The sequence below is a fragment of the Carcharodon carcharias genome, chromosome 14 (assembly GCF_017639515.1).
Source record: "Carcharodon carcharias isolate sCarCar2 chromosome 14, sCarCar2.pri, whole genome shotgun sequence".
In the NCBI taxonomy this organism is placed as follows: Eukaryota; Metazoa; Chordata; class Chondrichthyes; order Lamniformes; family Lamnidae; genus Carcharodon; species Carcharodon carcharias.
The window spans coordinates 5149181-5174356 of record NC_054480.1 but is presented as its reverse complement, the minus strand read 5'-3'; the positions used below and the strand labels follow the sequence as shown (position 1 = coordinate 5174356).

Here is a 25176-nt window from a genome sequence, read left to right as displayed (position 1 = left end):
GGACCTCTCAACAGGAGCCATCATTGTCTCTCCCATTCCAGGAGCACTCCAGGAGCAACTGAACTCAGTTACCTAACTTCTGCCTTTGCTGGGCCATCAGGGAAGAAGGTTTTTGTCCATTAGCTCATCTATTGTGAGGCTGCTATAGCCACAGCTATGGTTAGAGTTACCAGGAGTTTCACAAAGCGGGTTACTTCATGAAGATTACAGATTTCCCCGTTCAATGGGTCTGAAAAATGCACCTCACACTACAGGGTACAAGGAAGCAGATCCTTTAACCTGTGATGATGATTATATTCGGGAGATGTGAATTGCACAAAAAATTGAAAAGAGAAGTTTGTATTTTGAACTGTGCTGGTGTTGGGTAATGAATTCTTTCCAATTGAGACACTCAAAGCCAGTATCAGACATTCCCAGTTGGTTTTAGCCTAGCTGGATCATTGCAGAGTAAAGCTTCCTCTGTTCTGCCCTAACAATGTGCCCTAGAAGTAATCTCAGTGGCAGATCCCTTATGTATCAGACTGGCATTATCCTCTTTTCTACATTAGCCATATTTACTAATTAAGTGCCAATTTGGTGTCATTTTTACACATTTAAGCTCAAGTCTGCTGGGAACTGAGGAATCATAGAATAGTTACAGCACAGAATGAGGCCATTCAGCTCTAGGCAGCAACTCAGCTGGTCCCCCTCACCTGTTTTTTCCCCATAGCCCTGCAATTTTTTTCTACTCAGATAATTATACAATTCTCTTATAAAAGCCATGATTGAATCTACCTCCACCATGCTCTCAGTCAGTGCATTCCAGATCTCAAACATTCATTGCCTAAAGGTTTTCCTCATTTCTCCATTGGTTCTTTTAACATTCAGCTTAATTGGTGTCATCGGTTGTCATCCCTTCTGCCAATGGGAACTGTTCCTGTCTATCCACTCTGTCCCAACCCCTCATGATTTTCAACATCTCCATCAAATCTCTTCTCAACCTTATCTTCTCTAAGGAGAACAGTCCCAGCTTCCTCCATCTATCCACACAACTGAAGTTCCTCATCTCTGGAACCATTTGCAATAACCTTTTCTACACTGTCTCTAATGCCTTCATATCTTTCCTGAAGTGCGATGCCCACCCAGTACTGGACATGATATTCCAGTTGATGCCAAACCAGTGTCTTTGTTTTGTACTCTATGCCCATGTTAATAAAGCCCAGAGCCCTGTATGCTTTAACCATCCTGTCATCTTCAATGATTGGTGCACATATACACCCAGGTCCCTCTGCTCCAACATCCCCTTCAGAATTGTATCCTTTATCTTCTATTATTTCTCCTCGTTCTTCTGAACAGAATGTATCATCTCTTGATCCATACCAATTGGAGTTTAGAAGAATGAGAGGTGATGTTATTGAAACATATACGATCCTGAGGGAACTTGATAGGGTGGATACCAGGAGGATGTTTCCACTTTTGGGGGAGACTAGAACTGGGGGACCCAATATTAAAATAAGAGATCTCCCGTTTACAATTGCGATCAGGAGAAACATTTCTCTCAGAGGGTCATTAGTGTGTGGAATTCTCTTCTGCAGAGAGCAGTGAAGGGTAGGTCATTGAATTTATTGAAGGCTGAGTTAGACAGGTTTTTGATAGACAAGGGAGTCAAGGGTTGTGGGGGGCAGACAAGAAAACGAAGTTGAGACCACAACCAGATCAGCCATGATCTTATTGAATGGCAGAGCAGGCTCACAGGGCCGAATGGTCTACTCCTGCTCCTAAGTCCTATGTTCCGCACACTTCTCTGCATTAAATTTCATCTGTCATGTGTCTGCCCATTCCACTAGCCTTTCTATGTCCTCTTGAAGTCTATCACTATCCTCCTCAGATTTCACAATACTTCCAAGTTTTGTGTAACATTCAAATTTTGAAATTGTGCCCAATACATTGTAGTCTAAGTAATTAATATAGGTCAAGAAAAGCAGTGGTCCTAATGCCAATCCCTGAAAAACCCCACTATAATCGTTCTCCAGTCCGAAAATCATTCACCACTACCATATTCTGTTTCGTGTCACTCAGCCAATTTTATATCTATGCTGCCATTGTCCCTTTAATTCCATGGGCTTTAACTTTGTTGACAAAGATGGCACTTTATCAAATCCCTTTTGGAAGTCCATATACACCACATCAAGAGCATTACCTTCACCAACCCTCTCTGTAACCTCATCAAAAAGGTCAGTCAAGTTGGTTAAAAAATATTTGTCTTGAAATAATAGATGCTGGCTTTCCTTTCCCTTAATTAACCTACATTTGTTAAGGTGCCACATCAAAGGTTATTGTGGAAAATAAAAGCACATGGTGTAGGGAGTAACATATTAGCATGGATAGAGGATTGGCTGGCTGGCAGAAAACAGAGAGTATGCATAAATGGGTCGTTCTCTGATTGGCAGAATGTGATGAGTGGAGTCCTACAGGGTCTGTGCTGGGGCCCCAACTTTTTACAATTTACATCAATGACTTAGATGAGGGGGGTAAAGGTGTGGCAGCTAAATTTGCAGATGACACAAATATAGTTAGAAAAGTATATTGTGAAGAGGACATAAGGAGGTTGCAAACTGATATAGATAAGTTGAGTGAGTGGGCAAAAATCTGGCAGATGTGGGAAGATGTGAAGTTGTTCACTTTGGCAGGAAGAATAAAAAAGCAAAGTATTACTTAAACGGAGACTGACTGCAGAATTCCAAGGTGCAGAGGGATCTAGGTGATCTAGTGCATGAGTCACAAAAGGTTAGTATGCAGGTACAGCAAGTAATTAAGAAGGCTAATAAAGAGAGGAATTGAACATAGGGTGTAACACTTACAATTCTCCAGTCCTCTGGCCCCATCCCTGTATCTAAGGAGGATTGGAAGACTATGACCAGTGCCTTCACGCTTTCCACCCTTACTTCTCTCAGTATCCTCTGATGTATCTCATCAGGTCCTGGTGACTTATCAACTTTAAGTACAGGCAACGTATCTAATACCTCTTCTTTATCAATTTTTAGCTCATCCAGTATTTAAAATTAACTCATCTTTCACTATAACATGGGCAGAATCTTTTTCCTTAGTAAAGGAAGATGCAAAGTGTTCATTTAGTATCTCAGCCAAGCCCTCTTCCTTCCTGCATAAGTCGCTTTTTTGTCCTGATCAGCCCCACTCATCCTTTTATTACCCTTTTACTACATTTATGCATATAGGAGACTTTTGGATCCCCTTTTATGTTATCTGCCAGCCTTTCTCATACTCTCTCTTTGTTTCTCTTATTTGCTTTCCATTTCCCCTCAGAACTTTGTATATTCAACTTGAGTCTCAGTTGTATCGTCCACCTGACATCTGTCATCTGTACCTTTTTTCTGCTTCATTTTACTCTCTATCTCTATCGTTATCCAGGGAGCTCTGATTTTATCTTGCCCACCTTTCACTCTTGTGGGAATGGACCTCGACTGTACCTGAACAATCTCCTCTTTAAAGACAGCCCATTGCTCAGTTATACTTTTGTCTGTTAATCTTTGGTTCCAATTTACCTGGGCCAGGTCTGTTCTTACCACTCTGAAATTGACTCTCCCCAAATTAATTATTTTTACTCTGGGTTGCTCCTTGTCCTTTTCCATAGCCAACCTAAATTTTAAGATACAATGGTCACTGCCCCTAAGTGTTCTCTTACTGACACTTGATCCACTTGAGTCATCACATTCCCCAGAACCAGATCCAGCAATGATTCCTTCATCACTGGGCCAGGAACATACTGATCTAGGAAATTCGCCTGAACACACTTCAGAAACTCTTCCCCCTGCTCTGCCCTATTACTCTCCAAGTCTATATTAGGGTAGTTCAAGTACCCATTATAATTACCCTACAATCCTTACATCCTTTGTAATTTCCTTGCAAATTTGTTGTGCTCTATATCTTCCCATTGGTTAGTGACCAAGAGAATACATCCAGCAGTATACTGGCAGGTTCATTGACTCTTAGCTCAAATCAGATAGACTCTGTCCTTGACCCCTCTAGGATGTCCTCTTTCTCCAGCCCTTTAATATTTTCCTTCATCAATAATTACACCCATCTTACTTTCTTTTCTTCTTTATATTTTCTGAACACCTTGCATCCTGAAATATTTAATACCCAGCCCTGGGTCTTCATTATGACCTGATATCCTGGTGACTATCTGCACCTGCTACTCACCAACCTAATGTATTAAATGCACCCACAAACATGAATTGTAAACCTAATTTAGACCTTACTGCATTCCCTCCTACTCTGACCCGACTTAATACTTTACTAGTTCCTATTCTAGTGCTATCTGTTTCTTCCAGTCCTTTGTGCATTTTGTTTTTACTCACTAGTGTTACATCCTGATTCATATCCCCCAGCCAGCTTAGTTGAAACCCTCCCCAATAGCAATAACAGTTGAGCCCGTAAGGACATTGATCCCTGCTCTGGTGAGGTGCAACCCATTCGGCCTATACAGGCCCCATCTCCCACAGCACTAGTCCCAATATCCTAGGAATCTAAAGCCCTCCCTCCTTCACAATCTCTCCAGCCACACATTCATCTGCTCAATCCATCAATTTCTATACCCACTAGTGAGTGGCACTGGGAGTAATTTAGAGATTACTAGCTTTGAAGTCCTACTTGCTAGTCTTCTTCCTACCTCCCTAAAATCTGACAGCAGGGCCGCATTCCTCTTTCTATCGATGTCATTGGTACAAATGTGGACCACAAACGCTGGCTGTTCTCCCTCCTCCTCAGAGTGCTCTGATCTCCTTGACCCTGCTCTAGGTAGGCAACACACCATAACAGGAACAGAAAATACTGGAAAAACTCAGCAGGTCTGACAGCATCTGTGGAACCAGAAACAGAGTTAACGTTTCGAGTGCATATGACTCTTCTTCAGAGCTAAACAGAAGTAGAAATGTGATGAAATTTATATTGTTTAGGTGGGGGTGATGGAACAGGTGAAGCTGGATAGAAGGTCAGTGATAGGTGGGGGCTAAGGAGAGATTGACAAAGGTGTCATGGACACAAGACAAGGAGAATGTTAATGGTAGTGGTAAAGGCTAAAGAAGGTGCTGATAGCGGCATAAAAGTAAGAAAGCAGAATATGTGAATAACAGAACAAGGGTAAGCACTCTCTGAAAGAACAACACGTAACAAGTAACAGATGGCCCTTTGGGATGTGGGGTGAGGGGAGGGGGTAGTGGTTGGGGAAACAGGATAGAAAAAGAGATAAAAAGTGAATAAAAAAAGGGAATAAAACAATGAATAAATGAATAAAAATAACAATGAAAACAAAGTAAATAAAAAATAGAAATAAATTTTACAAAAGGGATGAAGATAGAGGAAAGAATTCATGGACTGAAGTTGTTGAACTCAATGTTAAGCCTGGAAGGCTGTAAAGTGCCTAGTCGGAAGATGAGGTGCTGTTCCTCCAGTTTGCGTTGGGCTTCACTGGAACAATGCAGCAGGCCAAGGACGGACATGTGGGCATGAGAGCAGGGTGGGGTGTTGAAATGGCAAGGTCTGGGTCATGTTGAGGATGTTCTACAAAGCGCTCACCCAGTCCACGTTTGCTCTCCCTAATGTAGAGGAGACTGTGTTGGAAGCAGCAAATGCAGTAGACCAAATTAAAGGGAGGGTGTAAAGGGGTAGGTGTTGCACCTTCTGCGATTGCATGGGAAGGTGCTGTGGGAAGGGGATGAGGTGTTGGGGGTGATGGAAGAGTGGACCAGGGTGTCCCGGAGGGAATGGTCCCTACAGAATGCTGATGGGGAGAGAGGGGGCAGTGAGGAGGAGATGTGTTTGGTGGTGGTATCATGCTGTTTTTTGTACTTTTTAAATTTTTATTCATTTATTCATTGTTTTATCCCCTTTTTTTATCCCTTTTTCCCAACCACTGTCCCCTCCCCACCGCACTCCCAAAAGGGCCTTCTGTTACTTGTTTCTATGTTGTCGTTTCTGACCCTTGTTCTGCTATTATCACATTCTGCTTTCTTACCTTTAACCACCACCAGCACCTTCTTCAGCCCCCACCACTACCATGAACACTCCCTTTGTCTTTTTGCTCATGACATCTTTGTCAATCTCTCCTTAGTCCCCACCTATCGCTGGCCTTCTATCCAGCTTCATCTGTTCCACCCCCCTTAAACAGTATAAATGTAATCTCATTTCTACCTCGCTTTAGCTCTGAAGAAGAGTCATATGGACTCGAAACATTAACTCTGCTGCTCTCTCCACAGATGCTGTCAGACGTGCTGAGATTTTCCAGCATTTTCTTTCAGATTTCCAGCATCTGCAGTATTTAGCTTTTATCTTAGGCAATACACCATCCTAGATTCACGTCTGCGACTGCAGGAAATCCTGTCTGTTCCCCTAACCATTGAATCTCCTATTGCTATTGCTTTCCAAATCGTCCTCCTGTACTCTCTGCACAGCTGACTTGGTTCCATTGACTTGGTTCTGCCTGAATTCTGCAGGGGAACAATCACCCTCACCAGAATTCAGAGCTGAATATCAATTGGAAAGCAAAAATCGCACTCCCACGACTCCTGCACTGCCTATCTGCTCCTGGGCGGTCACCCATTTCCTCTCTGCCTGCACACCCTCAGGCTGCTGGGGGACCGGGGGAGTCTAAAGTCAGCACTGAGCTAACAGAGAGAATATTTCATCCTGCCGGCCTGGGCTGGATGGAGGCGAACGTATGGTGGAATTCGATTTTCAAGTACCAGGTGTAACATTGGGCATTGGGAATTTGCAACTCGAAAAAAAACACACAAAATTTTCACTTCTGATGTTTCCAATGGAAAGGAAGGTTGGGCATGTTCTTTAAAGGGCATTCGATTGACGGGAGCAACTTTACTCCTGGCTGACAGGTTGAGATTCGATTCTGATGTCAAACACATATCCTACATGAAGAGAAATGATAGCAAGATCTGCAAACTGCAGCTGTGATTATATGTTAGACATGTTGAGCAGAAATGAAAAACCAGTTGATAAATACACAGGAGGGAACCATGCTGGGACTAGGGACTGCTGATAGTGTAGCCCCTGCATGATCTGTAACAGGCATCTAGGCATGAAGCAGAGATCAGGTGCCACCTGGGAACTGACTGTACGTCTCTTGTGGCTGAGATTAATCCAGCTCCTAGGCAGCTTGATATCTCGCTGTGTTTAGCGGGGAATTCTCCTGCGAACCATTTGGCTGCACATCTCAATTAGAAAAGACTCCAAAACTACTGCAGCATTTCATTGTGACCTCCTGTTTAGACAAAAACACAAGACACACAGGAGAATGGATTTTTGCACTTAATAAGAACATGATCATTTTGTCCCAGCATCTTTGCTTTGATCGTAACTGGGATAGCGAGAAATAGAGGGCTCACTAATCCAGTAACGGACTATGTAACAGTTGCCCGACAGATCATCCTTTCACCTCTTGAGCATGGGTCCGAAGCACACCAGAGACAATGAGAAAAGAAAGATTCGCATTTATATGGTGCATTTTACAACCTCAGGACATTTAAAAGGGCTTTACAGCCAATGAAGCTAGTGCAGTCACCATTTTAGTGCAGGAAATGAGGGGCCACCATTACCTAATGTGTTAGGCCAGTGTTAATCACCAATCCCTCATTTCCCCATGGGAAGTTAAGGACTGTAGATATGTGAATGGACATCGACACATGGGGGGCATTGCCAAGTAAGTGGACATTGACAATTAAGTGAACAATGAGTGACTGATTCAGCTAATAGTTGAAAAGGTTGAGTCCATCTAGACATTAATGTTCCTTGGCTTTGCAGTTCTTTGGATGATACATAGGTCATTTCTGTCTATTCAGGAAGAAGTAAAAATTCCAATGGGAAGGTTGGCAATAACAACAAGAAGATCTAAATGAACCAACTTGTGACCAAACAAGTCCTCCGCTTACTCTGTGGAAGCTGCAATAGCCACTGATTCCACTTAGCTCTCTCTTCATTTACTCTCACTAAGCAAAGGGATTAATACTAGATTCCAACTCTGACACGTCCCCAGCAGGTGGGCCATAAATGGAGACCCAGAGACACAGGACTATCAAGAGCCATAGGTGAAAGGAAGGAGACCAGAAACAGGGAGTGCCCCTGTTTAACTGCAATAGGGAATTGAGGATAGCATTACATGGCTGATAATCCTGTGAGATAAGCTTTAAATCTCATCAGGATGCCTTGGGAGCACAAAAATCCCAAAATCCTTCCAGGATATATTCAGCTGGTGTTTTAGCACAAACAAATTGGGCCCATTCCTAACAAATAAAGTTTGTTGCTGTTTCTCTAACAATTAATTTTGAGATTTAGAGATAATTTCATGCAAGTTAGAAATAACTATCAGTGCTGGAACCTTTACAAGATTTTACATCGTTATGCGGTACTCAAGGAGAAAGGACAACACTAAGCAAGTCTGGGGCTTCCTGAAGAGCTGTCCAAATCAACAGGGTCCTGGCTTCTTGCAAAGGGAGTTGAAGGGAACAAGTGGTGAGGATAAAACATACCTCTTACTGTCAAAGCTCAATTCTCTGCTTAAGCGAAAGAGGAAAGACAGTTATCAAAAGAAGTGAATAAACTGCACACTGTCATTTCAGACTCAACAATTCACATTGAAACATAGAGAATAATCCTCAGCTGCAGTACAGCATGCAAATATTGTTCTGAGAACAGGTCTTCACATCGGAAATCAAATGGATTCATTATTCGCTTTCAGAAAGGATGGAAGGAAGCAGAATGGCTATTGGTCAGGCACCCCTTCCAGTGAAGTAAATGCAGAGGAAAGTTGGCAAGATGCATAAAGAATTGAAGCTCCCCTAGCATCAGGTTTCCACATTGACCCCAAACATTTGGACTCAATTTCTGCCGATTCGCTGATCTTCACTGCATCTCTGCTGGGTGAAGCCGGGTCGGAGGGCAGACAGCACCCTGCAGAGAGCGAGGTATTATCAGGAAGAGACAGTCCTTGCCTGGGCCATTCTTGCTCGCCTCCTATTGGCAGGCTCAAGACTGACAGCAGCAGCGCCGTTAAGCACGTAACTTCCGTCACTGCGTGACCCAGGAAAAGACAGGAGCAAGCAGCAGTAATATGTAGAGGGGAAACACACTGTAAATAACAATACATAAAAACTACATTCATGCTTTGTACCCGGGTAACAGCAGCTTTGAAAATCAAAGGAAGCTACTGAATGAATTTAACACAGCTACAGAGCAATGAGATCGGCATCTCACTGCAACCTTCACTGTATTCATTTTAGGTTCAAAAACTCGCCTATTAAATCACATCTACATGGGGTGGAGGGAGGGGAGCAGCAATTTCTGAGCTTTTTTTTAAACCAGAGCTTTAAAATCAAGCAAACCTTGGTGTGCTTTCCAGCGTCTCCTTCCTGCAGCAGGAAAACAGAACAAAGACAAGTGGTTAATCAGACTGCGTGGGGTGTTTCATCAAACAGAAGTCATCCCAAAATAGGAAACGTACTGCTAGAATCTGGGTAGACCCAGATCACGCATTAAGCACCTTGTAAAAGGGGTCAGCTACAGAGTAAAGCTCCCTCTACACTGTCCCCATCAAACACTCCCAGGACAGGTACACCACGGGATTAGATACAGAGTAAAGCTCCCTCTACACTGTTCCCATCAAACAATCCCAAGACAGGTACAGCACGGGGTTAGATAGTGAGTAAAGATCCCTCTACACTGTCCCCATCAAACACTCCCAGGGCTGGTACAGCACGGGGTTAGATACAGAGTAAATCTCCCGCTACACTGTCCCCATCAAACACTCCCAGGACAGGTACAGCACGGGGTTAGATACAGAGTAAAGCTCCCACTACACTGTCCCCATCAAACACTCCCAGGACAGGTACAGCACAGGGTTAGATACAGAGTAAATCTCCCTCTACACTGTCCTTGAACATTACTTTTTTCTAAACATCAACAAGACATAGCTGAGCAAATGAGCCTTTGAACGCAGAATTAATGTTAAATGAAGATCGACAGCTTGTCCTTCACATTGTCTCTAACCAAAGTTTTTTCTCTCAGCTCAATACACTTACTGAAAACAAATCAAAAGCTATAGCAGATGCATAGTAAATAGACTGTATTTTTTCCCTCAGTCACTCTCATTGATGCATGCAGTCACAGTCTGCCTCTCCATTTTAAAAGACATGACTTTTATCTCAATAAAGTTTTTGAAATTTGTGCTCTTAGTTTCAAAGTAATTTAGAAAAAAGCTGCTGGACAGAAATTGCTAGAAGCTGAAGAAAGACATTCCATTAGTAGCACTGATAATAACAATGGAAATTATTCATCTGTGGTAAATTAGGCACACCAACTAATGCAAAAACTGCACAATCTAAATTCAGCATCATGCTCTAAGGAGAAATATCAAATCAGAGGCCCGGACTTTTTGAAGAGACTGGGATCTTCAAGCTAAAAAATGATTAATTAAAAGAGGGAATTGACCTTTTAATGAGGAAATGTAATCATGCCAATGTGATTTTTAAAAAAGAGCTTTCATTATTGTGTTTAAAACACTTATTTTGGGGCATTAAAAATTTCAGTTACTGAGATAACAAGATGGCGAATGAGACAGAATTTCACACAGTACTTTCAGCGATTTGTCTGAATCTGGTGGGATACTGTACAGTGTTGTGCTTCCAAGGACAAAGCTTGTGAGAATTCTGGACCCAGGAATTTATAATGGAAAAAAGTTTGCATAGCGAGAAGGGCCTTTGATCAGAACATTGATCTGAAACATTAGCTTATTTTCCTCTTCTCAGATGCTGCCTGACCTGTTGAATCTTTCTCTCATTTTCTGTTTCCAGCATCTTCAGTATTTTGCTTTCTTCCAGATAGGAATTATGTGCAGAGTAAGATCCTTAACATATGTTAGATATATAGATCACGCAAGTACATTCATCCAAGTCACTTTGATTGGGGTCAAATGCAGGAGTTCCATGTGAACTTCCAATCGATACTGACTCCAGGCTTAGCTTTATTTGCCATTGATTTGTTCCTCCTCTTTCCTAAACCAATTTTCAATCCTGTGTTCTGTATGGGCATTTTCTCTGCACAGTTAATCGGATAACTTTTATAACAAGAAAAAAATAATCATCTGATAGGCTAACTTTTCTTAATTTTCACTCCCAATCCTTCTTCTCTCTCTCTTCATCTTTCCTGCCTTTTTGCTCCACTGTCAGGAACTTAGCAATTGGAGGAGCATTCAGCCTCTTGAGCCGGTTCTGCCATTCCATTCGATCAAGGCTAACCCAGATCTCAACTCCATCTACTCTATTTGGTTCCATAGCCAATGCAACCCTGGGCTGACAAAAATAATCCTCATAAATAACAAAGGTGCTTCCTAAGATTTAAATACACCATCTAACATCCTACACTCCTCTCCACATACTCAAGGTCTCCTGCTCTAAAACATGCATTCCCAGAACTCTATACCATTAAAGTTCTCATCTCCCTCAGTCTCCCTTTCCTTGCCATCACCTTACCACCAGGAGAAAGAACTTGCATTTCTATAGCACCTCTCACCACCTCAGCATGCCCCATAGTCACTGTTGTACTGTAGGAGATGCAACAGCTAAAATTGCACACTACAAGGTCCTACCAACAGGGAAAAAAATGAATGGTGTAAAGAATCTGTTTTAGGTGCTGTTTGAGGGGAAAAAAATTATTGGTCAGGATAGTGGGAAGAACATTCTCTAACCCTAAAGAGTACCCTCCTGTTCTAGATTCCCCCAGCAAGGGAAATAACATTTCAGTTTCTACCCCATAACATTCATTTTATCATTATAAACACTTCAATTAGGTCACCCCTGATGTTCTAAACTCAAGGGAATGCAAGCCAAGTTTATGCAACCTGCCCTCATAATGAGTTAGCCTCACGTGTTGTTCTTGGGCTACCTCAAGTTGTAACGAAATGGCCCATGTTACAAGCCGAAATGTTCAGTACCTGAAAGTGAGTCCTGATTTGCTCTTGAGGTTTCGCAGTAAGTCAAGCTGGTTGAGTGGTGGAATCAGCCTGTGACAACAGCACACAGAAGCAGCCATGTTAGTTTGAACATGAGACACACGGACAACCAGCGCCAACAGATTGCAGCTGAACTCTCACTAGGCACTCTCTCGTAATCACATCGTCTTGCCCTGTGGCATATCTACGCCTTTATAACACAACAGCTTTTAGTTGCTCGGAAGGAATTCAAAACTCATCATGGCCAGTTTCAGAATTTATAATCAGTTAAAGAAAAACCTAGAAATAGAAAAAAGAGCTGTCAGATTGTTGTTAAAACCCAACTGCTTCATCAAAGCCCTTTAGGATAGGAACTCTTCCATCCTTACCCGGTCTGGGTCTTTTCATGACTTCACTCCCACACCAATGAGGATGGTTTTCATTACCCCCTGAAGTGGCTAAGTGACCCCCTTAGTTGTATCAAACCAACAGTTCAACAAGGCAGCTCACTACCATCTCTTCAAGGGGAAGCTTGGGATGATTGATAATTATCAGCCTCGCCAGCAATGGCCACTTCCCAAGAATAGATTTTAAGAGAGCAAGATCTAAAGGATTACAAAAAAATCAAGATTTTGTTTGGTTAAAAAAGAATGACCACTAAGCTTTTCACTCTAGTCTGCCTCAATTAGCACAGATACAATCAGAGATACCATCAAAGCTACAATCAGAGATAATATAGGAGATACTATCAGAGATACTACAAGGATACCATCAGGGATACTGCCAGAGATACTATAAGGGATACTATCAAGGATACTGTCAGGGATGCTATCACAGATACTCTCAGAGATATTATCAAAGACACTTTCATACTATCAGAGATACTATCAGGGATACTATCAGAGATACTATCAGGGATACTATCAGGGATACTATCAGGGATACTATCAGGGATGCTATCAGGGATGCTATCAGGGATGCTATCAGGGATGCTATCAGAGATCATATCAGAAATCATATCACAGATACTATCAGAGGTATTATCAAAGATACTTTCATACTATCATATATATTATCAGAGATACTATTAGGAATGGTATCACAGATACGATGAGAGGTATTACCAAAGATACTTTCATACTATCAGAGGTACTATCAGGAATGCTATTAGAGATAATATCAGATAATATCACAGATACTATCAGAGATATTAGCAAAGATAGTTTCATACTATCAGAGATACTATCACACATACTATCAAAGATACAAGAAGAGATACTATCATAGATACTATCAGAGATATAAACAAAGATACTATCAGAGATAATATCGGGGATGCTATCAAAGATACTATCACAGATACTATCAGAGATATTATCAAAGATACTTTCATACTATCAGAGATACTATATGGGATACTTTCAGAGATACTATCAGGGGTGCTATCAGAGATAATATCAGAGATATTATCAGAGATATTATCAAAGATACTTTCATACTATCAGAGGTACTTTCAGGGATACTATCAGGGTTACTATCAGAGATAATATCAGAGGTACTATCAGAGATATTATCAAAGATACTTACGTACTATCAGAGGTACTTTCAGGGATACTATCAGGGTTACTATCAGAGATAATATCAGAGGTACCACCAGAGATAGTATCAGCGGTACTATCAGGGATACTATCAGGGATACTATCAGAGATATTCTCAGAGATATTCTCAGAGATATTCTCAGAGATATTCTCAGAGATATTCTCAGAGATATTCTCAGAGATATTCTCAGAGATATTCTCAGAGATATTCTCAGAGATATTCTCAGGATTATTCTCAGAGATATTCTCAGAGATATTCTCAGAGATATTCTCAGAGATATTCTCAGAGATATTCTCAGAGATATTCTCAGAGATATTCTCAGAGATATTCTCAGAGATACTCTCAGAGATACTCTCAGAGATACTCTCAGAGATACTCTCAGAGATACTCTCAGAGATACTCTCAGAGATACTCTCAGAGATACTCTCAGAGATACTCTCAGGGATACTCTCAGGGATACTATCAGGGATACTATCAGGGATGCTATCAGAGATCATATCAGAAATCATATCAGAAATCATATCACAGATACTATCAGAGTTTTTATCAAAGATACTTTCATACTATCAGAGATACTATCACATATACTATCAGAGATACTGTCAGGAATGCTATCACAGAAACGATGAGAGGTATTACCAAAGTTACTTTCATGCTATCAGAGGTACCATCAGGGATGCTATTAGAGATAATATCAGAGATAATATCACAGATACTATCAGAGATATTAGCAAAGATACTTTCATACTTCATAGATACTGTCAGGAATGCTATCACAGATACTATCAAAGATACTATCAGGGATACTATCAGAGATATAATCAGAGATACTATCAGAGATAATATCAGAGATATTATCAAAGATACTTTCATACTATCAGAGGTACTTTCAGGGATACTATCAGGGTTACTATCAGAGATAATATCAGAGGTACTATCAGAGATATTATCAAAGATACTTACGTACTATCAGAGGTACTTTCAGGGATACTATCAGGGTTACTATCAGAGATAATATCAGAGGTACCACCAGAGATAGTATCAGCGGTACTATCAGGGATACTATCAGGGATATTCTCAGAGATATTCTCAGAGATATTCTCAGAGATATTCTCAGAGATATTCTCAGAGATATTCTCAGAGATATTCTCAGAGATATTCTCAGAGATATTCTCAGAGATATTCTCAGAGATATTCTCAGGGATATTCTCAGGGATATTCTCAGGGATATTCTCAGAGATATTCTCAGAGATATTCTCAGAGATATTCTCAGAGATACTCTCAGAGATACTCTCAGAGATACTCTCAGAGATACTCTCAGAGATACTCTCAGAGATACTCTCAGAGATACTCTCAGAGATACTCTCAGAGATACTCTCAGGGATACTCTCAGAGATACTCTCAGGGATACTCTCAGGGATACTCTCAGGGATACTATCAGGGATACTATCAGGGATGCTATCAGAGATCATATCAGAAATCATATCAGAAATCATATCACAGATACTATCAGAGTTTTTATCAAAGATACTTTCATACTATCAGAGATACTATCACATATACTATCAGAGATACTGTCAGGAATGCTATCACAGAAACGATGAGAGGTATTACCAAAGTTACTTTCATGCTATCAGAGGTACCATCAGGGATGCTATTAGAGATAATATCAGAGATAATATCACAGATACTATCAGAGATATTAGCAAAGATACTTTCATACTTCATAGATACTGTCAGGAATGCTATCACAGATACTATCAAAGATACTATCAGGGATACTATCAGAGATATAATCAGAGATACTATCAGAGATAATATCAGGGATGCTATCAAAGATACTATCACAGATACTATCAGAGATATTATCAAAGATACTTTCATGCTATCAGGGATACTATCAAGGATACTACCAGAGATACTATCAGAGACACTATCAGAGATATTATCAGAAATATTATCGAAGATACTTTCATACTATCAGGGATAATATCAGGGATAATATCAGGGATAATATCAGGGATAATATCAGAGACACTGTCAGGGATGCTATCAGAGATATTATCAAGGATGCTATCAGAGATATTATCAAGGATGCTATCAGAGATGCCATCAGAGACACTATCAGAGATATTATCAAAGATACTTTCATACTATCAGGGATACTATCAGGGGTGCTATCAGGGGTGCTATCAGGGGTGCTATCAGGGGTGCTATCAGGGGTGCTATCAGGGGTGCTATCAGGGGTGCTATCAGGGGTGCTATATGGGATACTATCAGAGATATTATCAGATATGCTATTAGAAATATTATCAATCATACTATCAGGAATACTATCAGGAATACTATCAGAGACGCTCTCCGAGACGCTCTCCGAGACGCTCTCCGAGACGCTCTCCGAGACGCTCTCCGAGACGCTCTCCGAGACGCTCTCCGAGACGCTCTCCGAGACGCTCTCCGAGACGCTCTCCGAGACGCTCTCAGAGACGCTCTCAGAGACACTCTCAGAGACACTCTCAGAGACACTCTCAGAGACACTCTCAGAGACACTCTCAGAGACACTCTCAGAGATACTGTCAGGGATACTATCAGAGTCATTACAGATAATATCAGAGGTACTGTCAGAGATACGGTCAAAGATACTGTCACAGATACTATCAAAGAAACTAACAGATATACTAACAGAGATACTATCAAAGATACCATCAGAAATACCTTCAGAGATACCATCAGAGTTCCATCACAGATACTACCTCAGATAGTATCTGTGATAGTATCTGTGATAGTATCTGTGATAGTATCTGTGATAGTATCTGTGATAGTATCTGTGATAGTATCTGTGATTGTATCTGTGATAGTATTTTTGATTATATTTCTGATAGTGTCTCTGATAGTATCACCAATTATATCTCAGCTAATATGTGGGATAGTGTCTCTGATATGGTGCCTCTGATAGCATCAGAGATACTATCAGACACTGGGCGGAATTGTTCCAGATTTGCACAAAGTTCAGTAGTAGGCAGGCAAAACAATGTTTTACTCGCCGGCCGCAATGATGGGTTTCACGCTGTATCGTCCCAAGCCCGCTGCAATTGTTATGCGTTCCTGGGAAACACACTGTTTGGACAGTGGGCTGGCTCTCATTCGCCGACCACGCCATCACCTCACCGCTTCATCACACCAGGCACCATATTTAAAGTCCAGCCGCGCACCCATATCTCAGTGCTTCCAGCCCACGACTACTGCAGGGAAGATGTCCATGAAAGGCAAAAGGACTACAGCCCCCAGGTTTAGTGACGTGTCACTAGAACACTTCTTGGATGCCGTGGAGGCTCGCCGTGATATCCTCTATCCCTGCTCTTGCCCCAGGATAGGCAGTGGCATGACCAGGCTTGGTAGGCGATGGCAGTGGTGATCAGTGCCAATGCTGCACAGAAGAAGTTGGTCATTCAATGGATCTCATCTGTGCCGCCAGGGTAAGGTAACCATCTCATCACTCTAAACTCACACACTCACAAGCCCATCACACATTCACTGGCATCTCACTCACTGCCAGCTCAAGGGACATCACTAGTCACTCTCTCTCACACACACCCTCACATCTCCATCTGGCCTCATCTCCTCTGGAGGCTGCCTCCTCAGCCCTCACCATCTTGAGGCCACTTGCGCAGGTCAACATGTGCCCCCACACACACCCTGGGATACCCCCCTTCCCCAGTACAGCTCTCACCCTGCAGCCTCTTCCCCTGCCTGAGGCCACTTCTCCCCCTTTGCCAAGCAAGCCCCAGCCCTGCAGCCAGTGAAATTCCACCCCCGCCTTACGACTGGTCTGGTAGGTAGAGACCTGCCCATGAACCCCTCCTAAAAGTGATGTGGTGCTGCCTGTGAATCCTGGAGCTGATGACTGCGAGTGCTGACCGAGGCAAGGTAGGTAAACAAACCTCAGAGTCCTGAGTGAAGCGCAGGCGATCCAGCAAGGGAGGGACGATTCCGGCGGGCAGGCCTGGTAATGTTATGTCCAATGGTGGACGGTGGGCCTAGCAGATGATCGCAAACTGGTGAAACCGATTGCACCATATTGTCTGCTCGCTCCACCGAACACGCCCGACACCAGCAGACACAGAAAACCCCGGCCACTATCTACCCTGTGATCATTTCAAAACTGAACAGAAGCAAGAAATTTCTGGGTGCCATCAGTGATTTGAAGAAGATTCTGTGCTAAGAAGCCTTAAAATATACATGCAATAATACAGCAATTGCTCAATTAACGGCCACTGTGCCGGCTTTCGGCCAATAGGGTTTCTTCAAAGTGTGCTTCTCGCCCGATTGGCTATGGACAATGGGACATCTGGGCATCCAACTGGCAGGGTGTGTCCCGGAAGGAAGCCATGGACACTTAGTTAAAGGGACCCCTGACATCGGACTGAGTTGGGGTACCAGGGGCAATAGTTTTCCTAAAGGGGGAAGATTTTGGTGCTGCTTATAAATATTTGGAAACACTGACACAGGTGAGTGCCAGTTTATATTTATTCGTGTATGTTCTTACTGATGGCAAGATTTCAGGAACTTAGACAGGCAAGAAAAAGCCAAATGCATTTCAAGCAGAACCCTGATGATTATTTGGAGATGTGGAGCCTCAGGCTGTTAACTCTCATTGTCCCTCCACAGACAGACAAGAGGAGGAAGAGAGGTGATGACCAGTGCAAAACAATGGCCCAAAGGTTCAGTGGCCACTCCCTGTGAGCACCTCCTCCATGTTGTCAGTGCCAAGCGGGAGATCCTCATGCCAGCTGACAGGAAGAGGAGATCTCGGAGCCTGACCAAAGCAGCCTGGACTGAGGTTGCAGATGAGGTTAACTGCCTCGGGGTCTTCAAGAGAACCTGGATGCAGAGCAGAAAACATCTCGACGGCCTTTTACAATCTGCTAGGGTGAGTGAGGCTCCATTATAGAGATGTAGAGATGTACATTCATAGAGAGATGTGGGAAGGCTCCTCAAGGACACTGTCTTATGTACTGATGTGGCATGATGCACCGAGGTGGGGTGGGGGGGTGAGTTATGAAAGGTACACTGGTTAATTGGCGCTGCACATTGTTCAGCCTGTTGAGTCCTTGGAGGTCAGACATGTGAAGGAATAGTTGTGCAGTAGACTCCAAAATCATTCCAATGCTGCACTCTAATTGCAGGAGGAGGCCCACAATGCCCAGCAAAGAAGCAAGGTGGGAGGTGGCGTGCCCAACCTGGGGGAGCTCACCCCAGTAGAGGAGGAGGTGTTTCAGCTTGCTGCCAACAAGTGGAGCTGGTCTAATGGAAGAGATGAGATAGGAGGAAGGTCCCAGGGTGGTGAGATTACAAGGGGAATTATGTGCAATAGAGAGAGATACATGTTAATGGGGCTAAAGGGAGGGGGTATGACGTCTGCTGTGTTGTTATGAAAGAGGCATCAATGGTATCTGATTGAGAATACTCTCAAGCACTAGGGCAGGAATTTGTGACTGTATGTTGGAAGTTGTGAAATGCAAAGAGTAACACCTCACAATGCATGAATTGCTGCCAATACAGAAGGATGACTATGTGTACTCACCCCTCAAATGTTGAAGATAGCTCTAACCTTCCCTATTTTTGTCTCCCGCACAGGTGCACCATTGACTGCTGTTCCCAAAAGTCTTGGGTGTCCAACACTAACTCTTGAGGAGGAGGATGAAGCATCACTTCCTTGCTCTCACCCAGCACCAGCGCAGATATACGCACCTCGGTGGGGGGGATTTGTGCCTCAGAACGAAGGGAAGCACAAGCTGGTGAGAGAACATCACAGTCGCATGTGCAGCTGCCAGAGACTGAGATGGAGCAGGCCTCGGACAGTCAGGTTGGAACTTCTTGGGCATGAAATAAGAAATCATGATTTAGAAAGTCTAATGCTGGTGGGAAAGGGGATCAAAGTGGACAAGGAATGATCTTTCTAAAAAGTCTCGCAAACTGGATGAATGTGCCACCAACGAAGATGGCCCACACCTCCTCAGCAAGACCAACATGGAGCTCCATGGTCACCAACATCTTCTCAGGGTGTGGTACCTGAAGAGAGAGAATAATGGATGCAGATGGATTCTGTGGATGGTCTTACTTGAATGTGTGTAAAATTACAAACCAGGGGAGTAACACGGTTTAGGTGGTTGTTGTTGTAAGAGATAGGACCCTTGTTGTTTGGCGATGATGGAGGGAGAAGGAGGAAACAGTGGACAAGATAAGAAATTTCAATGGATGGTGTTACAGGAATCTCCAGTGGATTAAAGATTCCCTTGTTCCACGCCCATCCAGACATTCCCTGACAGGGCATTGCACATCTGGCTATGCCGATTCCCCCCCCCTTTACTTCTATCTCCTCATCAGAGGCATGGGTGGTCTCCCTTGGCTCCTCCCCCAATGTGGGATCCTCTCTCTGGACAACCAGGTGTGGAGATCACGGCAAACAACCACCATCAGGGGGACACTCTCGAAGGAACGTACTGGAGAGATCCTCCAGATCTGTCAAGGCATCGGAACCTCATGTTTAGAAGACCAATTGTCTGCTTGATGGTGGCCCTGGTTGTGCCCTGGGTCTCACTATATTGGTCCTCAGGGTTAGTCCTGGGAGCTCGAACTGGTGGCATGAGCCACTTCTTCCAGCAGCCATCCATCCAAGGCATCAGATCCACTAAACATGCCTGGCACCTGGGAGTTCCTGAGGATTTAGGGATCATGGCTGCTCCCCAGATACCTTGCACAAACCTGCAGGATGTGCTGCTAGTGGTCACTTTGATTGAATGATAGTCCGTCCTATTAATAAAGACCCTGGTGCCTCGATGGTGACATGGGAGCAGTCAGTTACACCTTGCACCCTCGGGAAACCTGTCGTGCCTACAAAGCCAATTGCTCTTTCTGTCTGACTGTTACAGACAGTAGTGAAGGCAATGAATTGCTCTGTATGTCTAAGCACGGGCATCTGTGAACACTTTAGTACAACGGTGTACTGCAGGCTGGGGAATGCCACTCATGTCTCCCCACATGGCCTGAAATGTGTCTGAGGCAAAAGAATTCAAAGCCACTGTGACTGTCAAAGCCACTGGTATTGTCTGGCTCCCCCACCCCTACACAGTTGAAGCTCTCTCCTCATTCGCTGTGTCACGCAGAGAAGTCACAGTTACTCCGGAAAGTCGAAGTCTCCTCAGGCCGTCAGCCACAGGTAAGTCAGCCGTACCCTGTATCCACGACTGGGTGGGTAAGGCCTCCACCCCAGGCCTCCACACGCAGCCTGCCCTCAGCAGCCCCTTGCTCATCTGCAGGTTGGGCTCCCTCAGTTAATTCCTGTGGTCCTGTCCCTGTTCAGCTGGCCTCCTCCTCCTCCTCCTCCTCCTCGCTGGAGGATGTATCTCCAACTGAAATCACCATGTACACACTCCACACAGCAGCAATGCTACAGTGATGGTGCATGGCAAAGCTCGCCAGTTTGCAGACAGTATAATGCTTAAGAACCCTGATAATGACTAGGAATTAAGGAACTTCTAAGGGTGGCCAATCAAAAGCCGATTGGCAGTCTCTCCCGCTAAAGTCAGGCACAAACAGGCCCAAGTCCAGCCTTTGTAAATCCGCCTTTACAATGAACTCTGGGTGGAATCGTCTGGTTCCATTGGCGTTGGGTGTCATGGTGGGCGTGAGCGGACAATATGGCAAGGAGGCCAAAAATCAGTTTTACTTCGTCATGAAGCCAGGTTGCAATTGTCTGCTCCGCCCGTCAATGACTTCCTGCCGCTGCATGTCTGGAATCTCATTTCAACACTTTAGCATCTCATTATAAGCCTTGCTCGCTGGAATCATCCTCCCCTCCCCCCCCCACCACACTGGGTCATCTGGGCACATCAATGTGTTTCACAACTGTACATTGGCAATGTGCACCTGGCAAGCTGCACATCGCTCAGTTCTTTGAGGTTTGTTTGCCTCCCTTGCTTCAGGCAGCACTCACAGTCATCAGCGCCAGGATTCACAGGCAGCGCCACATCACCTTTAGGCAGCCTTGCAGGCAGGTCTCTACCTATCAGACGGGGATGGCTTTCCAATGGCCGCAGGGCTAGGGCTTACTTGGGAAAGTGGAAGAAGTGACCTCAGGCAAGGGAAGAGGTTGCAGGGTGAGGGCTGTACTGGGGAAGGTGGGGGAGTATCCCAGGGTGTGTGTGGGGGGTACATGTTAATCTGCGCAAGTGGCCTTAAGATGGTGAATTCTGAGGAGGCAGTGTCCAGAGGAGATGAGGCCAGATGGAGATGTGACGGTGTGTGTGAGAGAGTGAGTGGTGATGTCCCTTGAACTGGCAGTGAGTGAGATGCCAGTGAATGTGTGATGTGTCATGAAGAGATATTAATGTGTATAATGTTACTGGAAAATATTTTAAAATGAAATTGTGGTAGGGTATGTATCTATGTGTGGCTTAATTGGATTAAAGCCAGCTAGTCTAGGTGCTTTGTATGGTAGTTTGAGATGTTAACTACATAAACATAAGTTAAAAGGTAAAATGCAATTTGGATTTGTTGAATAAACCATTCAAAAGAATGGGTAAAATCTTACACCTAGCTAGCAGACACCAAGCAATGTGTTTATATTACTAATCAAATTTGTGGAATGAAAGGATTCTTGTTAGGAGAGGTAAAATTAAATAAAAACCTGGTAATACAATGGAAAGTTTACATTCAAAGGGGAAGCTGGGTATAAACTGAGAGGAGTTTGTGTGCATGAGTCAAAGGCATTTAAGATCTAACCAGCCTGTAAGCTAACAACTGTCTGCAAAGGTACCACATTGCAAGGGACCTCATTTTGAATTCATAAAGTCAAATGTGCTTTGCCTGATGTCTGTTTAAAGTCCATGGGTTATTCTTGCCTTAGTGAAGATTTACCTGGGAGTGATTAATTTGGGGATTGGTTTAAAAGTTATTATGGCAGTAATTTGAGGATGTGTATGTGTTTAATTTGTTGTTAAATTAATAAATGTTTAATTTAGCTTTATATAGAAACCTCTCGAGGCTCTGTAGTCTTATTCTTGAATTCAGAGCTGCATCTCAAACATACCAATTGAAAATATAGGTTATGACAGTTGTCCAAGTTTCCCCCTGGGATTTAAACAACTCAGGCTTTACCAACTGCTGTGTCGTAACAGATGGGCTTGTGAGTGGGTGAGTTGAGATTGATGACATGGTTGACTTACCCTGGCGGCATGAATGAAATCATTCATCCTCTTTCTGCACCGGGTGGCTAACCTCTTGTGTGCAGCATTGGCACTGACCACCACTGCCACCGCCTCCCAAGGCAGCGTGGTGAGACTGATGGGCCTCCTGCGGCCAGAGCGGGGGTAGAGAACATCTCAACAGGCCTCTACGGTGTCCAGAAGGCATCCCAGGGATGCGTCACTGAATCGGGGGGCTGCACCTTTCTTGGCCTTTGGGGTCATGCCTTCACCAGAGCAGTAAGACAAAAGCAAAATACTGTGGATGCTGGGAATCTGAAATAAAAACAGAAAATGCTGGAAAAACTCAGCAGATCTGAGTTAATGTTTTGAGTCCATATGGCTCTTCTTCCGAGCTCTGAATAAGATTCACACGAACTCGAAACGTTAACTCCTGATTTCTGAGCCCCCTCCCTGCTCACTCTATCATTGTTGACATCAGGATCGCAGCCCAATGGCTTCGCGCCGGATATTATGTTGTCGCAGGATGAAAACAGTCCTATTTTCACACGGTAAAATTCAGCTCATTGCGTGCAGAAGCAAGGGAGCTGTCAGGGAAAACCTTTACAAATCACTGGTTAGACCTCAGTTGGAGCATGACTATGCTACTTTCTGCTCCAGCCCACTTGAATTAGCACAGAAATGTGGCCTTAAAGTTGTCAGATCTAAAATTGGGTGACTTGAGAAATGTAATTGTGATCCTGATCCAACTTAGCAAGAGGTTACCCATCAAACTCAGAGGCGGAGGATAAATCACACAATTGTGCTGTAAACCCAGGGGTACATCTGGTAGACTGGCAGGAGTAACCTGCCCTGCAGCCCTTGTGTAGGTTTTGACACACGCGGTGCGTACACACACACACATACGCACACATACACGCACACACACACGCACACGCGCACACAGGTTAAGAAGGGAGTGATGCAAGTAGCTGGGCGAGGGAAAGAGGAAGACATCCAAGGTCCGATTACTGAGTACCGGTCCCCACATTTCTTTGGGCCAGCAAGTTAAGAGCTCGGGTTGATTGCCAATCCTCCAGGATCACCATGGACTTTCCAGGAATTGAAGATTAATTTCCAGGACAGGTGGGGGGGGGGGGGGGGGGGGGGGGGGGGGGGGGGTGGAAGATACACCCACAGAGAGACATAGGAACAAGTTATTTTGTTCATAGAATTAACAGAAGAGGAGATGGGAAAGTGGTTGTTTGCCTGGGTGGGGGGGGCATGTGTTCAAACCTCCAGGAATATCTCCAACCAGAGTTGTCTCCTCTTTGGCCCATAAAGATTCATTGGAAAAATGTGACTTATGTACTTAGCATGACCCATTCTGACCTCTCTCCACCAACTCCCATTGTTGGGTTTGGCTCTGGGAGATATTTAGTTTAAACAGCAACTCTGGTGTCATGACATCATCAGGCTGCAACTACTCGCAGTGAATCAGGACCCCACCATGTGTCAGGTGACTGTACCTAATTTTTTGATATAAGTTAAAATGATGGGCGGTGAGATCAAATCAGGAATATAAAAATACAAGAAATAGGACCAGGAGTAGGTCACTCAGTCCCACTTAATAAGATCTTGTTTGATCATTCATCTCGACTCCTCTCTCCTGCACTATCCCCAGATCCCTTAATTCTCTTAGTGCCCATAAACCTGTCAATTTCAGTTTTGATGCAGTCAGCAACAACATCCCCAACCCTCTGGGGTAGACAATTCCAAAGATTCGCAGACAGTTGAACCAAAAAAAAATTCGCCTCATCTCAGTCCTAAATGACCGACTCTTTGGGCAACACTTTCTCCCCATCGGTGGGGGGGAGGGGGGGGGGTGCGGAATGCGGGAGCAGGCACGCTTCCGATCGGCGCCCCCACCGCCATTTTAAGTGGGTGGGCCAATTAAGGCCCATCCAGCGTGACATCCGCCAGGAAGCGCTATACACTCCCTATACGGGCGGAGGGGGGTGGGGAGGGTGGGACTCCCTGAGCTGGGAGTGCGCTGTTTCACGCATGCATGCAGACGGGCACACAGGTCTCTCTGAGGCCAAGTGCTGCCTCAGGGAGAGCGGCTCACATTTTAAATAAAGCTGAGAAAAAAATTTCCCTGCCGTGTTCCCTCAGGTGACACTGTCACAGGAGTTGGGACGTGTCCATAACTTTTATTTTAAAACCATTGTGAGGTTTTCAAATCCTCACGAAAGCTCATCCCGCCGGTGGATGAGGTTTCCATGCCTTTTCAGAAACCCGCCAGGGCTCCCGGTCTGCCTGCTAACCTTAAAGTTGGACGGGCAAGTCCACTAGCGACTTCAACAGCTTTGTTAATGGTCTTAAAAAGCCGTGGACAGA

The 25176-nt window shown here is 44.0% G+C and overlaps 1 protein-coding gene across 3 annotated transcripts in view; it reads right to left on the bottom strand.

Moving 5' to 3' along the window:
- LOC121287439 (potassium voltage-gated channel subfamily KQT member 2) overlaps window positions 1-25176 on the bottom strand; it is a 165191-nt gene that overhangs the window by 48347 nt on the left and 91668 nt on the right. For 2 of the 3 annotated variants that reach the window (XM_041205320.1, XM_041205321.1), the window contains exons 9-10: window positions 11996-12064; window positions 9390-9416 (exon numbers count right to left, since the gene is read on the bottom strand). In XM_041205320.1, coding sequence (XP_041061254.1) covers window positions 9390-9416; window positions 11996-12064 — 96 coding nt within the window. The remainder of the gene's footprint in view (window positions 1-9389; window positions 9417-11995; window positions 12065-25176) is intronic. The other variant, XM_041205322.1, reaches the window with a different exon arrangement.